Source organism: Arachis hypogaea, chromosome 20, assembly GCF_003086295.3.
Source record: "Arachis hypogaea cultivar Tifrunner chromosome 20, arahy.Tifrunner.gnm2.J5K5, whole genome shotgun sequence".
Taxonomy (NCBI): domain Eukaryota; kingdom Viridiplantae; phylum Streptophyta; class Magnoliopsida; order Fabales; family Fabaceae; genus Arachis; species Arachis hypogaea.
In genome coordinates this window covers 44,995,039-45,011,916 of record NC_092055.1, presented here as the reverse complement: position 1 = coordinate 45,011,916, position 16,878 = coordinate 44,995,039, and the positions used below count along the sequence as shown (strand labels likewise).

At 35.6% G+C, this 16,878-nt stretch overlaps 1 protein-coding gene across 1 annotated transcript in view; it reads right to left on the bottom strand.

Moving 5' to 3' along the window:
• Positions 1–14,419, bottom strand: part of LOC112785124 (methyl jasmonate esterase 1-like) — a 31,659-nt gene extending 17,240 nt beyond the window's left edge. Inside the window, exons 1-4 of the mRNA XM_025828561.2 lie at positions 14,247–14,419; positions 12,047–12,222; positions 3,787–3,897; positions 3,400–3,545 (exon numbers count right to left, since the gene is read on the bottom strand). Coding sequence (XP_025684346.1) covers positions 3,400–3,545; positions 3,787–3,897; positions 12,047–12,222; positions 14,247–14,419 — 606 coding nt within the window. The remainder of the gene's footprint in view (positions 1–3,399; positions 3,546–3,786; positions 3,898–12,046; positions 12,223–14,246) is intronic.
• Between the last annotated feature and the right edge of the window lie 2,459 nt (positions 14,420–16,878).

The window sequence follows — 16,878 nt, the reverse complement described above, 5'->3', positions numbered from 1 at the left end:
GCAACGGTGTCCTGGGGTGTATTTTTTGTCGCAGTAATAACACAAACCCTTTTCTCTTCTTGCACGAATGTCCACACTACTAAGCTTTTTAAATGATGTTGAGTTCAAGTTAGGTGAAGGAGAAGAAGCTTGTGATGTATGTGAGAAAGATGCTGCGGAGTGAGTGCTTGGGTTACAGTGTTTCTGGTTTGTGTCAATGGGATTCAGTGTTCTTTGTGGGACAAATCGTGTGGGCGTGCTAAAGGATGAGTTGGGCCTGCTCCCATTGTTCTTTGTGAGACCCAGCATCATGGCATGTTTTTGTTCATGTAATTTTGCTATGGATACTCCCTAAATAATGTAAGAAGAGGGTTGGGGCCAAAACCAATTCACGTTTCAGGTGCTCTTGAGGCCTAGCAATGAACAACAACACGATCCATTCCTTACTCAATTTTGAAAGGGTTAAGTACTTTTTTCGTCCCTAAGGTTTTGGGTCAAAATCAAAACCATCCCCAATCTTTTTTCTTATTAAAATCATTCTCAACGTTACAAAACGTTATAAAATCTTTCTTTTGTCCATAAACAATATTTTTTGGATAATTTTACCCTTAAACAAAAATAAAGAACTCTCTCCACCCTCACCACTAACCTCTGCATCATCATCACCATCCCTACACCATAACCATCAAATAAATCAACAATCCAGCAACAGCAACAACTACAAAATTAGGAACAACATAAATTATAAAAAAATAAAAGGAAGAACTCATGTATATGTTCTTCAAAAATTAAAAAGAAAAAAAAAGGAAGAACGAAGAAGAGAGAAAGAGAGCAAGGGAAGAAAATCAAAATCGTAGTGTCTCCTCCTTCCTTTTTCTGCCTCTGCCATTTACTCCCCACGCTCAACACTCCTTCCACCTCCATCACACCACTTCCTTGGCCCTTTCTTCTCTTACTGCAACAAAACCATCACAAGTCTAACCTTAATTCTGCCTAAAATCAACATCAACAACAACAGAGGCAAAGAGAAAGTAAATCAAAGAAAAATGATACAGAAGAACAAAAATTAGAAAAAATAAAAAAATGAAGAACAAATTGAAATCCAGAAAATCAAGTAAAAGGAAGAAAAAAGGGAGCAGAGGTTTGGCTAAAATCCAGGAAATAACAAACTGTTATTTTGACCAAGTTAACCACATCTTCTCCTCTTTCGAAGACAGCACCATGCCTTAGCCAAAATCCTTTTGTTTTTTCCTCCGTTGGCATCCCCTTTTTGTTTGCAACAGCCCCCTCCCCGTGGTTCCCTCATTTCTCAATCCCATAACCTTCTTCTCAAGAAGCGCTTCCAATTCGTCATTCAATTCCACCGTGAAACTCTCTTCGACGACTACCGCATCCTTGGACAGAATGAAGACCGGGTCGGCTTCATCGTCGATGTCTCCCTCCTCCACCGTGTCGTTTGCAGCACCGCCATCATCTGTTGTGGCTCCTCCTCTGACAGCAACAATAACCGCCTATGGTTCAAACTATTAAAGAAGCTTCTACTGGATGAAGTCTCTTTATTTTGTGATTCTTTAATTTATGTGTGATTCAATCTTTTTTTTGTGATAATGGTGATGATGATGGTGATGGTGATGAGAAGAAGATGAGTGGGGGTTAATAGTGAGGGAGAGTAGGAGTTTGGGACAAAGAGAGAGAGAAAGAGGTTCGATGATGATGATGAAGGGGGTCAGGGGTAGTGATGAGGGAGAGTAGGAGTCTAGGAGGGAGAGAGAGAGAGAGAGAGAGATTATGATGATGATGATGAAGGGGGTTGGAGGTTAGTGGTGAGGGGAAGGATATTTTTAAAGGCAAAATCGTCTCAAAAATGTTGTTTATGGACAAAAGGATGATTTTATAACGTTTTGTAACGTTGAGGATGATTTTAATAAAAATAAAAAGTCGGGAACGATTTTGATTTTGACCCAAGACCTTAGAGACAAAAAAAAGTACTTAACCCATCCTGAAACTCTATTGGTAAGTTTCTCAAACTGACCTTAGTACTCATCTTCCACCGATCCTCCTTGTTTCAGTTCCTTGAGGTAGCGTTTGGTAGAGAGACAGAGACGGAAAGACTGAGACTGAGAGACAGAGACTAAGAGACAGGGATTGAAATAAATCTCAGTATTCTGTTTGGTGCAAAATGGGAGACAGGAATTAAAAGAAGAATAAAACTCTAATTTAATTTGCACAAAGGTAAAATTGGAATTAATTAATTGAAATGAAAGTATTTTAGGTATAAAATGTTATTAAAGTTTCAGTCTCCATCTCTAAAAATTTCAGTCCCCTGTGTCCCTACTTTTTGGAGGTATTGAAATACTGAAATTTTAGAGACAGAGACAGAAATTTTAGTACCAGTCTCTGAACTAACAAACACGATACTGAGTCTCAGTCTCTCAGTCTCTGTCTCAGTATCTCAAAACAAACGCTACCTCAGGTTAATATAAGCAATGTTGTTGTTTACCCCCCCCTCCGCCCTACCGATAACACCTTGATCCTCTACTCAGCCAGAATGGCAAAATTTTAAAGGTATTGCTTTGCTCTAAACACTCAATCCTCCACCCATCGCCCGTAAACATCGGTAGATCAGCCACCTTAAACTTGCGAGACCACAACGACTCCAAGTTAACGCTCACTGAACCTGACCTGGGGCTATCCACCACCTCATCCCCTGAATGGTTACAATACCCAACTTGGGTTTTCATCATCATGCTGTCGCGGAACAACTTTTCGATGGTGGTTTGTTGAAGTTGGGTCTCTGTGATCCTCTCATTGGCTTTAGCTAACCCGCGATGCAGAGTGGCTACTTCTTGCTTGTTCGAGATCGTGAGCTCCTCCAAACGATTGAGTCGAGTTTCATCCGCCATTGCAGCAGCTACCTCTCTCAATGAAAACACCAGTTAATAGTTGCTAATTCAATTCGCAAGTAGGACAATGATGATAGAAATAGAATGATCAGAAATTATGTAGAAGAATGATTCAGAGAATAGAAAATGCAATTGTATGAAAGATATGATTAGTATGTGAGAAATGTTTACAAGACATAAGAATAAGCATGACTCCCTTAGACTCACTCCTTCCCTTATAAACCTCATGACAAGTTGTTACGTAACTAACTTCTGACATCATCTTCTTCTAATATTCTCCTAAAGCACACCCTTTTCATGTTTTGTAGTCTTTCAACCACATGGGTGACTTCCTCAACCTTTTCAGTCCAATCACTTCATCATCATCAGCCTCTATCATTGGATCGGGGTTTGGACTCGTATTATGATATCATATTATAAAATTATTTATCTAAAAATTTAAGCTCATAAAAAGAGATACATAAAAAATATATCTCTAACAAATTATAACAAGAGAATTTAAAATTTGGAGAATAACCTGTTTTGGACTGAGTTGATACACTTTAGATGCAAGAAATTTTGGTCCAAATACAAATGTTGTGGCCGATTTATTAGGTCCTTCATCGTAAGTGTAATGATTGTCCAGTAGCGGTTGTGATTTGCTTAATGCCTTTAAAAAAACACACAAAGTATTAATAGTCAAAAAAAAAAATATATCACAAAATGTCCGTAGTTGTTTGGTCAAACTCTCGTATTCATCACTATATTCTTTCATCATGCTTTTACTTCTAACAGATGTATGTTTGTCCTACTTAAGTCTTTTAGTCACACAATTCAATTTTTTCGCCCAATTGCTTAAATTGAACAACAAAGACAAAGAAGAATAACTAGCAAAGAAGACATGAAGTTAGCTTCTGATTGAGGGTGGATATGTTGAGTGTTGGACCAGGCATCATAGCTGTGACAAAGACAACCACAGAAATCTTGTGAGGAAAATGCTCCATGGCATGGGATATGGCCAAGCCACCAAGGCTATGTGACGAATGGATTTTTGATGGTATAGAATTTCACAAATGAATTCTCGTTGCAAGTATAGTTTCTAAACCAATCACTAATCCTTTCATACAAAAAGTTGTTTGTCACTAAAACAAACCCCTAAAATTTATAAACCGAAGTATTCAAACCTCGGGTCGTTCTCCCTAGGAATTACAATGAAGTGTCTTGTTATCGGTTGTGAGTTATATTTGGGGTTTTGATATGAAGCATGAAAGATAAATGGTAAGAAAGTAAACTAATGGCTAAAAAGGTCTTGGCAAGGGTTGGTGGTCAAAGATCTCTATCTTAATCACTAACCACAATATGAGAATTGGCAAGGATTAATCTCATTAAATCATCCTCTAACTAGTAGTAAAGGAAAGTCAAATGAGCTATATCAATCCTAGTCCATAAGTCCTAACTCTCCACTAATTCAATTAGTGAGAACTAGAGTCAATGAATCCCAATCATCAATTACTTGGACATTGTAACTCAAGAGTTCCTAAGTTACCTTCCCAAGCCAAGAACATAAAATTCTACTCTAAAATCCAACCAAGCATTTCATCAAACACTTGGAAGGCATAAAAGGAAAGCATAGTAAAATTGCAAGAAAAGTAAATCTACACTACTCAATTTGCAAGGAATTAAACAACAACAAATCAAATGAACACAATTATTATGATTTACCTTGAATTGAATTGAAAGAGAAAGGAAGGAACAAAAGTAGATCTACAACAAAACATAAGAACAACATAAAGGAAATTACAACAAAAGAATGGAAGAAGAATGAATGTAACAACAAAGAATTGAGAGGTAGAAGTAGAAGAAAGCAAAGATTAAAATATAGATCTAAGGTTATTGAACTAAACCTAATTCTAATCCTAATTCTAGAGAGAAGTGAGAGCTTCTCTCTCTAGAAACTAACTCTCACTACTAAACTAAGCTAATTGGTAACTAACATATGTTTCCCTCTTCACTCCTTGGGTTAAATAGCATCAGAAATGAGTTGGATTGGGCCCACAAGGCTTTAGAATTCGTTGGCCACGTTTTGCTTTAAGTGAACTAGGTGGCAGCATCGGCGCGTGCGCGTACTTTGCGCGTGCGCGCCACCATACGTGTAGCAACTATGGCAAATCTTATATCGTTTCGAAGCCCCGGATGTTAGCTTTCCAACCCAACTGAAACCGCATCATTTGGACCTCTGTAGCTCAAGTTATGGCCGATTAAGTGCGAAGAGGTCGGCTTGACAGCTTTCCGGTTCTTCCATTTCTTCATGAGTTCTCCAACTTTTCATGCTTTCTTTCTTCATTCCCTTGATCCAATCTTTGCCTCCTAAACCTTAAATCACTTAACAAACATATCAAGGTATCTAATAGAATCAAGGTGAATTAAATTTAGCTATTTTGAGTCCTAAAAAGCATGTTTTCACATTCAAGCACAATTAAAGGAGAATATACAAAACCATGCTATTTCTTGAATAAATATGGGTAAAAGGTGATAAAATCCCCAAAAATCAATACAAGATAAACCCTACAAATGGGGTTTGTCAACCTCCCCACACTTAAACCAAGCATGTCCTCATGCTTAAACCAAGAATGAAGTAAGGGTATGTCATTTATTCAATGGAAACTAACTAAATGCAATCTACCTATATGCAACTATCTAAATGAATGCAAGTGCTTGGTCAAAATAAATCAATTCCCAAGAAACATATATGCACAAGGGCTAAGGACTAGCAAGTCTAATCCACAATTGAATTGAGTTATTAAATATTTTTACAAACTTGCATGAAAATTATGATCATAGGCGAAAACATGTAATTGAGTATCAAACCCTCACCGGTAGTGTTTGCACTCTATTCACTCAAGTGTTTAGGGTTGATTCACTCAATTCTCCTCTATTTCATCCTTTCCAAGATTTGTTTTTCTTCTAACAATCAACATTTATTTCATGCATGCATACAAGTATCATGAGGTCTTTTCATTGGTTGTAATGGGGCTAGGGTCAAGGTAGGATGCATATTTGGTCAAGTGAGCTTGAAATTTGAATCTTTGATAAGCTTAAACTTCCCACCTAACCTATGACATCCTATACAATTAAGTTCTAATCTAGCTACCCATTCTTCACTTTTTCACATACTCATGCATTTTCTTTTTCATTTCACAACACTTATGCATTGATTTTATTGGACCTTGCCTTGGGGCATTTTGTCCCCTTTTTATTATTTTTTTCTTCTTTTTTTTTTCTATTTTTTTTCTTTTCCATATTATTTTTCTTTTCTTTTTCTTTTGTTTTTCTCATTTTTTTTCTTTCTATATTCAAGAGCATCAATGCATAAGGTTTTACATTTGATCAATACATGAGTATGTACCCAATTCCCAATATTTTCAATAACAATACAAAATACCCTTTTATTCACCCAATGTCCCAAGGTTCCCACACTTGAATGATACTCACACACACTAGCCTAAGCTAATCAAAGATCCAAATTAAGGGACAATTATTGTTTTTCGCTTTAAGGCTTGTAATGTGCTAAAATAAGAATAAGTGGGTTAAGCGTAGGCTCAAATTTGGCTAACAAAGGAAGATAGAAGGTAAGGCCATTTTGGTAAGTGAGCTAATGAAATGATGGCCTCAATCATATAAATGCATGAATACACAAAATAATGGACATAAAGAATCAAACAAATCAAAGATTACAATCATAGAAAGAGAATAATGCACACAAGAAGGAAAAATAAGTGGTTATAAGATGTAACCACATCATTAGGCTCAAGTCTCACAAGATTGTGTTCTTAGCTCAAAACATGATCCATAATATATATAATTCAAGCAAGTTCTATGAAAAATTTTCACTCAAATCAATTGAGGTACCCTATAGATAGAAATCCTTGAAAAATTCTCATTATTTTGACTAAGCTTATTGTGTATACATATGCAAAAATAAGAAAATGCAAGTAAAAATCCTAAAATCCTAGAATGAAATGCAAAAGTGTTGGAATTAGAAATTTGTCACCCAAGATCGCCGACCGGTCGGACGACCTCCCCATACTTAAAAGTTTGCACCGTCCTCGGTGCACTCAAAGATGAGCAAGGGGATATGACGACTCTCCGGATTGCTATGTGTTCTTTCTTCCGCCTCCATGATTGCTTGTGGTGCATTCGTTATGAAAAACAAAAATATAACACCATAAGATGAGAAGATATAAAAGCAAGGAAGCATACATTGTTGGAATGAGGTAAATCACTAGAATGAGGTGAGTGAATTAGTGTGACATTAAGGAATATTAGGTGTGTGAATTCTAAATTGCGCGGTTTAGAATACACATTAGCATAAAAGCTATGTCACAAAAGAAGCATGCACTTCACTTATCCTAGTGTGCTTGAGATGCTTTAAGTAAGCTTGTAAGGTAAGACAAGCATTAGAGAAGCATGAAAGCATTCAAGTCAAACATATGGATGGATATAATCATGAAATACAATGCATCAAGGTAAATGCTCAACATTATCCATCAAGAGATTGCCTAATCAAAGAATACGGTTCAAATCACATGGTGGCTAGCTACAACATGCAATTCAAAAGAGTTATAAGCTCGAAGACAATTCTCATCACTTGGTATTTTTTCAAAAGGTAAGCATGAAGAAATCAAAACCAAGTAACAAAATATAACCTCAATCATAGAATCCAACAAAGATTATCTAAAAACATTCATGCTAAAATAGTATTTAGGCAATAAGGGATATAGCAATGTATAGTAAACAAAGTCAATACTCCAACACTTATGATGAAAAGAGAGAAAATAAAATGAAAACTAAACTAAAACTAACTAATCAACTAACTAACTAACTAATTAACTAACTAACTAACTAACAACCAACTAAAATAAATGGTTATCGATGGTGTTTGGAAGTGTTAGATGAGGGGTAGTAGGAGGGAAAAAGAAAGGAGAAGGGAAGAAATGGAAAGAGGAAAAGAAAAGAAGTGGATGGAAGAAAGGGCATCCACGCGTACGCACGCATGACGCGCGCGCGTCGTTGGCTTATTTCGGCAGTGGCGCGTACGCGTCGTGTGCGCGTGTGCGCAAGTGGGGTTTGTGCCAGAGGCACAACGTTGGCGCGGCGCAGGCACAACTCTCTGGAAAATGTATGGAGGTTGGAACTTCTCAATCCGCGCGTACGCACGTATGGCGCGCGCGCGTGGATGGTCGAAAATGCTGGAAGTGCGCGTACGCGCCATGTACGCGTACGCGTGGATGGTGCTCTGTTTTTCAAAAAATTTTTCTATGTTTTTGCACCAATCCAAGCATTCCAAACCTCCAAACAGCTACCAAAACACCATAAAACCTTATTTAACATACTTAAACTACCAAACATACTTAACTAACTAAACAAAATATGAAATTAAACTAATTCTACCAATATATACAAAAGAGAAAATGAAAGGATTTTACCATGGTGGGTTGTCTCCCACCTAGCACTTTTGTTTATTGTCCTTAAGTTGGACTTATGGAGAGCTCCTCATCAAGGTGGCTTGTGCTTGTATTCATCTTGGAACTCCCACCAATGCTTGGTTCTCCATTGTGCCCCAAGATTCTTCATGGATTGAGCCAAGTTTTGATGGAGTTCTTCACAAGCTTGGGGCTCCCAAAGTTGATCCTCTTCTTGTAATCCGGGATCCCACACTTTGTTTTCACACCCGTCTTGGAGTTGATCATCATTATTAGTCCAACCGGATGGTGAGTGAGGTGAATTCTCTATATAGTGGCCAACAATCCTCCTAGACCCATCTAATTGAGCACTATTCCAACCTTTATATCTCATGTTTGATGCATCAACCATAATGAGCCTTGATTTGCAACGCCAACTACGAAACATCTTTCGCTTACGCTTCATCCCACAAAGGATTCTAAGTTGACCATCCGTTTCAAGCAAGCCATACTCAAGTGGGACAATAAAGCTAATAGAAATGAATTTTACCCACTCAAGTGAAGGGGTAGATGACAACCTAGGCAAAGATGCTTCCAAAGATCTTGACAAAGCATAACCAACCCTCGTTCTTCTATTTCTAGGGACTTCCACCTCTTCGCAAGATCTCTTAATCTCAATCCTTTGTTCAACAATTTTATCTAAACCTTTTCCTTTACTCAAATCATAATAGGGAGGGTGAGAAAAATTTACCTCCTCAACGCTTTCAAATCCAACCGGAGAAGGTTCTTCATGCTTAAAGGATTCTTCACCACTAAGACTTGATGCTTGATCTTCATCACCAAGGGAACTCAATTCTTTCTCTATCCCATCCAAGTCTTCATATGGGATATGCCTTGGAAGGTGTGCGCTTTCCTCCCTAGCATCAATTTCAATCATCTTGGAGGGGTTTTCTTCAACTCTATGTTCCCATGGAAGCTCCGCATCTCCTAAGTCTTCTACCACTTCTTCCTTGTCTTCAACAATTAAAGCTTCCTCCAATTGTTCCAATACAAAGCAACTTCCCTTATTTTCCACTGGAGTTTCCAATCTCTCCTTCATGCTATGTTCTTCATTTGATTCTCCACATGTATCCATGGAAGTTCCTTGAGTGTTCAAGCATTGGGAGGCTAATTGATTTGTTACCGCATCCAAGGTGGCCATGATATTTTGCACATCCCTTTTCATCTCTTCTTGCCCTTGAACAAGAACACCAAGGATTTCATCCATTAGAGATTGGGGTGGGTGGAAGGGTTCATTAAATTGGGGAGAGGGTTCATAGTAGGAAGGTGGTTCTTCTTGGTAGAGTTGTGGTGGTTTTATGTTTTCCACTCTTTCCACTTGTTGCACAACACACTCCATGGTTGCTTGAAATTTATCCAATGCTTCCTTGAGATGATCCCTTGACTCTTGTTCCTCTTGGATATTATGATTAGGATCATGTGGCTCTTGGATCAATGGATATGAGTATTCTTCCATGGGAGGTTGTGGTGAAAAGTAGTATTCATCTTGTGGTTGAAAATTTTCATATATTGGAGGTGGTTCATCTTGGTAATAATGTGGAGGAGGTGGCTCTTGAAAATGTTGATGTTGGCGTGGTGGTGGCTCTATGTGTGGTTCATATTGCTCATATGGTTGTTGGTAGGATGGATATGGATTAGGTTCATATGAAGATGGTTGGTAAGAAGGGGCTTGTGAGTATGGTTGGGAGTTATGTTGAGGGTATGAATCATAGGCATATGGTGGTGGTTCTTGAAAATCACAAGGTGATTCACCATAATCATTGGATTGATATGCATCATAGAATGGCTCTTCTTCATAGTGCATTGGTGGAGGTTGTTGCCATAAGGATTGATCATATGTATATGGCTCCTCCCACCTTTGGTCATCCCATTCTTGATACACATCTTTATTATAGTCCTCATTTCCTACAACATGTTGATAACCAAACTCATAGCCAAGGTGAGAATTCATGATAGCAAGAAGAAAATGAAAACAAAATCAAATAAGAAGCAAGAAAATTAAATCCTAAAACTAGCAAGAGCTAACAAAAGCAAACATATTCACACTATTCACATATATACAATAACCAATAACATAACACCATTGCAATTCCCCGGCAACGGCGCCATTTTGACGAATGGATTTTTGATGGTATAGAATTTCACAAATGAATTCTCGTTGCAAGTATAGTTTCTAAACCAATCACTAATCCTTTCATACAAAAAGTTGTTTGTCACTAAAACAAACCCCTAAAATTTATAAACCGAAGTATTCAAACCTCGGGTCGTTCTCCCTAGGAATTACAATGAAGTGTCTTGTTATCGGTTGTGAGTTATATTTGGGGTTTTGATATGAAGCATGAAAGATAAATGGTAAGAAAGTAAACTAATGGCTAAAAAGGTCTTGGCAAGGGTTGGTGGTCAAAGATCTCTATCCTAATCACTAACCACAATATGAGAATTGGCAAGGATTAATCTCATTAAATCATCCTCTAACTAGTAGTAAAGGAAAGTCAAATGAGCTATATCAATCCTAGTCCATAAGTCCTAACTCTCCACTAATTCAATTAGTGAGAACTAGAGTCAATGAATCCCAATCATCAATTACTTGGACATTAGTAACTCAAGAGTTCCTAAGTTACCTTCCCAAGCCAAGAACATAAAATTCTACTCTAAAATCCAACCAAGCATTTCATCAAACACTTGGAAGGCATAAAAGGAAAGCATAGTAAAATTGCAAGAAAAGTAAATCTACACTACTCAATTTGCAAGGAATTAAACAACAACAAATCAAATGAACACAATTATTATGATTTACCTTGAATTGAATTGAAAGAGAAAGGAAGGAACAAAAGTAGATCTACAACAAAACATAAGAACAACATAAAGGAAATTACAACAAAAGAATGGAAGAAGAATGAATGTAACAACAAAGAATTGAGAGGTAGAAGTAGAAGAAAGCAAAGATTAAAATATAGATCTAAGGTTATTGAACTAAACCTAATTCTAATCCTAATTCTAGAGAGAAGTGAGAGCTTCTCTCTCTAGAAACTAACTATCACTACTAAACTAAGCTAATTGGTAACTAACATATGTTTCCCTCTTCACTCCTTGGGTTAAATAGCATCAGAAATGAGTTGGATTGGGCCCACAAGGCTTTAGAATTCGTTGGCCACGTTTTGCTTTAAGTGAACTAGGTGGCAGCATCGGCGCGTGCGCGTACTTTGCGCGTGCGCGCCACCATACGTATAGCAACTATGGCAAATCTTATATCGTTTCGAAGCCCCGGATGTTAGCTTTCCAACCCAACTGAAACCGCATCATTTGGACCTCTGTAGCTCAAGTTATGGCCGATTAAGTGCGAAGAGGTCGGCTTGACAGCTTTCCGGTTCTTCCATTTCTTCATGAGTTCTCCAACTTTTCATGCTTTCTTTCTTCATTCCCTTGATCCAATCTTTGCCTCCTAAACCTTAAATCACTTAACAAACATATCAAGGCATCTAATAGAATCAAGGTGAATTAAATTTAGCTATTTTGAGTCCTAAAAAGCATGTTTTCACATTCAAGCACAATTAAAGGAGAATATACAAAACCATGCTATTTCTTGAATAAATATGGGTAAAAGGTGATAAAATCCCCAAAAATCAATACAAGATAAACCCTACAAATGGGGTTTGTCACTATGACCAACAAGAACCACTCTTTCACCTTTGTCCACTGATGAAGCCATGAACTCACTCAAAGGCTCAAAGTACTCAGAAATTGATTTAAGCTCCAAAGCCTTCTTTTGGTTGACCCCTGAAGCTCCCAAGTCTAAGGCAGTCACATTGTGACCCCACGATTTGAGAAGTGTAATAACCAAGGTTCTGAAAACCGGACCGGTCATCAAACCGTTCTAGTCACTAGTTCACTGGTTCACTGGTCCAACCGGTCTAACCAGTGGTTCAACCGGAAAAACCGTTTTAAAATAAAATAATAAATAAACATCCTAAAATATCTTCCAAATTTAAAACACTACACAAAAAATCATCAACCAAATTCATATGATCTTATCAAAATACAAACCCAAGTTAAATAGTGAAAAAAATACTCAGGATTATCAATTTCAAAAGAATGTTGAGCTAGTTCAGTTAGAAAATGTTGATCATTCTGTGGTATTATGCTAACTGAACATGAACCTGAATCTTGCAAGATGACCTTTTCGGTTTAATCTTAGGCAGCGTTGCGTTCATCTGTTGTAAGAGAGCTCCCTTAGCAACAGATTCTTCTTGCTGAGCAAGCCATAAACAGGATCTAGTGTTGTTTCCAAGTTGAGGTATCAACATAACAATTAACAAATAGTCATTGAATAAGAAAGCATAACATATCACCAACTACCCATACACTTTGACTCTCCTTCCACTACCATCATCATCATCATTCATCAATTTATTTATATATGGCATTAGCAGGCAGCTAGGCTACTCATTCAACAACAACCAGCATTTGATTTGATTTCCATTTTTAGCATTCGCAACAACTATTACAAAACAGCAGCATAACAACAACAGCAGCTTAACAAGTTATTAATCACAAATTCCAAATTCAAAACACTGATCAGTGATCACACAATCTCAGTGCCATAACAAAACGGCAGCATAACAACAACAGCAGCACAATAAGGGGAAAAGAACAATGAAAGTCACAAAAGAAATTAGCAATCCTATTCCTGTTTCGTGCATTTAATTACTCATAAACAAAACTCAACACAGAACAACACAAAAAACAAAAACAGGACTAAAATGAATCAACTAATCAGTAATCACTCAATCCAAAACAGAGCTAATCATTCCATGATTCAAGTTTCAATTAGTAGCACTAACAGAATCCCCCAAAAAAATCAATGTTCTGATCAGAACTAAGAACAGAGAAGGAATATTTATTAAGGTGTCCAAATCCTCATATCAAGTCTTCAGCCACTAGCAAACCCAGAACACAAAAACACAATAAACAAAACTTTTGATTCTAAAACTAATAAATCTCCAAAAAAATCTAGACCGATTTAAATACTCACTATTTTCAACAAAAACTAAGGCATATCAACCCTCAAATTCACATGAAGTTCACCATTTTAGAAACAAGTTCACATTTTGGTACCTATTGGAACAGGTGACAGCAAACTAAGTCCAACCAACTTCATCTCCTTCTCACTTTAGAATCCGGCCATCGGCAACGTTGGTATATGGCCCTCCGCCGTGACAATCGAACACGAGACTCTCAGGACCAAGGGCTCCGGTGACGTGGAGGAGGCGCGCGGCGTGGAGGAGTGAGCAGTTTGGGCAGAGTGTGAGGAAGATCTGTTGAGTGCGACGGACAATGGCGATCAGGCGACGGACACGACGACTGACGACGGCAGAAGTGCGGCTGAGAAGACGAAAACCAGACGCGAATGTCGATCTCAACGAAGAAGCTGCAATTGGCGAGACTGTGAGAATGAACAGGGGTTGGAGACCTGGAGCACGACGACAGCGCGATGGACGGCGGTAGTGCCTCACTCCCTGCGCCGGTGGTGGAGGTTAGATGGCTAGGGTTTGTTTGAGGGCAAAACCAAAAAGCTCTGAAGAGAAAACGTGTGAGGAGGGTGTGTTGGACTGTTGGGGGAAGGGGGTAAGTGAGTGAGTGAAGGGGCTGAACGTGGGTTTTTTCTTTTTTTTTTTAATAAAAACGGTGCGTTTATTAAGAACCGGTCAATTACCGGTCCGGTCCGATCGGCCGGTTCAGCAGTTTTTGAACAGTTTGCAGATGAGCGGTTTAGTGTCGGACTGGACCATTTCTATTGCCGGTTCTCGGTTCGACCGGTTCAACCGGCCGGTCCGGTCCGGTTTTCAGAACCATGGTAATAACCTTGTACCATGACCATGCTCCGTGGCATGATCCATGCACTAGAACAAAGTGATGCTTTCGAGCTTTTGATGAGTCCGATGATGTTGATCCTGACTTGTTTGTTAAAGACAATAGGATAATCAACAAGAAGATGAAAGCTAGTGTTTGGTGATGCTGCTTCTTTACTTTTTCCATTAATTCAACTTCTTTGACTTGGGAGATTGAAAACAAATTGTCAATTTATATTAAGTTTTTTTCCGGGGTTATTGTTTGGTTACAAAGGGTTTTAAATAGACAATTTTTTTGCCCGAACAGTGGGCCATGGCAAGGTGGTGTTATTTGGTAATCCTCAAAATATATAATCTTTTTCTTTAGTTTGAATGATTCAATTAATATTTAACTATTTGTCCCCCTCGGTCAACATGAATTAGTTTATGTAAATTATTTAGTGAGTAGAAGTTTTCAAACGCCATCTATAGATGGAAGGCTTCTTTTTAATAAAAAAAAAAAAATAACTATATTACATGTATATTAAAATTAGTCATTAATATAAAATATATATTAAAATATAAAATACATATTAAAAATAAGTTAAATAATACGTATATTTATATATAAATATATAGTGATTAATTATAATCTATAAATAATATTTTTGTAAAAAAAAAAAATTCATACTTATCATTTTGCAAACTAAAAATACTATTTGTGTATTAAAATTAGTCACTAAAATCAGCCACCAATATATTTATGTTTAAATATAAATATATATATTGTTCAATTTATTTTTCAATATATATTTATATTTTAATATGTATTTTATACTAATGACTAATTTTAATAATTAATTTTAATATACATTCTAACCTATTTTATTTAGAAATATAGATATCATATTATTTATTTTCATACATAGTATTTCTCAATTTTGCTAGCCTTGATTTTGAAATTGGCTAAAAATGCAATTTCGCATTTGAAGCCTTCAAAATAAATGAGGAAATAAGTTAATTATAATTTTGCTGTCTTTTCACAATTTTGTCGAGTTAAAAGATACTATAAAAAATTAAAAAAATATATATATACAAAATAACACTTTCAAAAACAAAAATAATTTAACGAAATATATCTCTAAAATAAACACTTTATACATAATTGATTTATCATATTTTTATAAATTATTGGATTTTATTAAATATAAATAAAAAATTATTATAAAAAAATATTGATAAATTATAATAAATATAAAATATTTTATTATTATATAAATAAATAAATATCTTTTAATATACAATATTTTAAATAAAAAAATAATTTTTTATTTTTAAAATAATAAATATAAAACATATAAATACAAAAAATATAAATCTTTTTTATTTATAAGATTAATTATCATGCAATAAAATTTTTATAATTTTAAAAAATTATATTAAAATAATATTTTAGACTGCAACATAAAAATATAAAATAATTAAATTTTATTTTATATTATTTAAAAAATAATTAAATTGTTATATTAAAATTTTATTAACAAATTATTTTGTTAAATTATTATTATATAATGTAAACTTTTTCTTAAAATATTTATAAAAATGTAATTTATTTAAAAAATTATATATAATACATAGAAATTGACTTTTTACTTTTCAAATTTTTTTAAGAAAATTGTTTTGAATAAAAAAAAGAATACGCATTTCTTTTATGAAAAGAAATAAAAAATAAAAAACTATTAATAGAAGTCGCGTTTAATTTGTTGCGGCATTGTGTCTTATGATTTATTTATTTATTTTTCAATGTGCTTTTTTTATATAATAAAATTCTAATATAATAATTTTAATTATTTATCAAATAATATAAAATAAAATTTAATTATTTTATATTTTTATATTACAGTTTAAAATATTATTTAAATAAAACTTTTTAATACTATAAAAATTTTAACAGTGGTCTGCTATGTTGGCTTGGCCTCTGCTAGGGGTAAGTATAGATCGGGTTGGTTCGGATTTAAGGTGAAATTAGAACCGAACTAATTGAATTATAATTGGTTCGGTTTAGTTTGGATTTACATTTTTTTGTGTATGTATTCGAACCAAACCAAACCAATTAAGAACGGATTGGTTTGGTTCGGGTAATTGGATATCTGATGATACAAAAATTCATAAAAAAACGAAATTTGTAACTTAAAAATTCTGTAAGTACAATAAATATATAATATCAATAGAAATAATCAAAACATGTTAAACACTAAATACGTTAAAAACTAAACACATTAAAATCCAAACATATTAAATACTAAACACATTAAAATCTAAACATGTTAAACACCAAACACATTAGATGCTAAATACAAAAGTGTAATAGAAATAATATTTCAAAAGAATAATCTTTTAATTAATATATGGTCGGGTCTACGGGTTAGTTCGGATTTTGCATCTCCAGAACGTTACCAGAACCAATTACTAGAGAGAGCTATTGGTTTGGTTCGGATTGGACCCGATTACCCGTTAGTTCCAGAACCAATTCAATTAGTTTGGTTCGGATTCGGACGGGTAATCGGATACCCGCTATCCGTGCTCCCCCTATCCTCCACAACCTAAACCCTTGTGTCAAGAGATGTAGATTATTTATGTTAACATACGTCAAATTTTTAGTTCAAC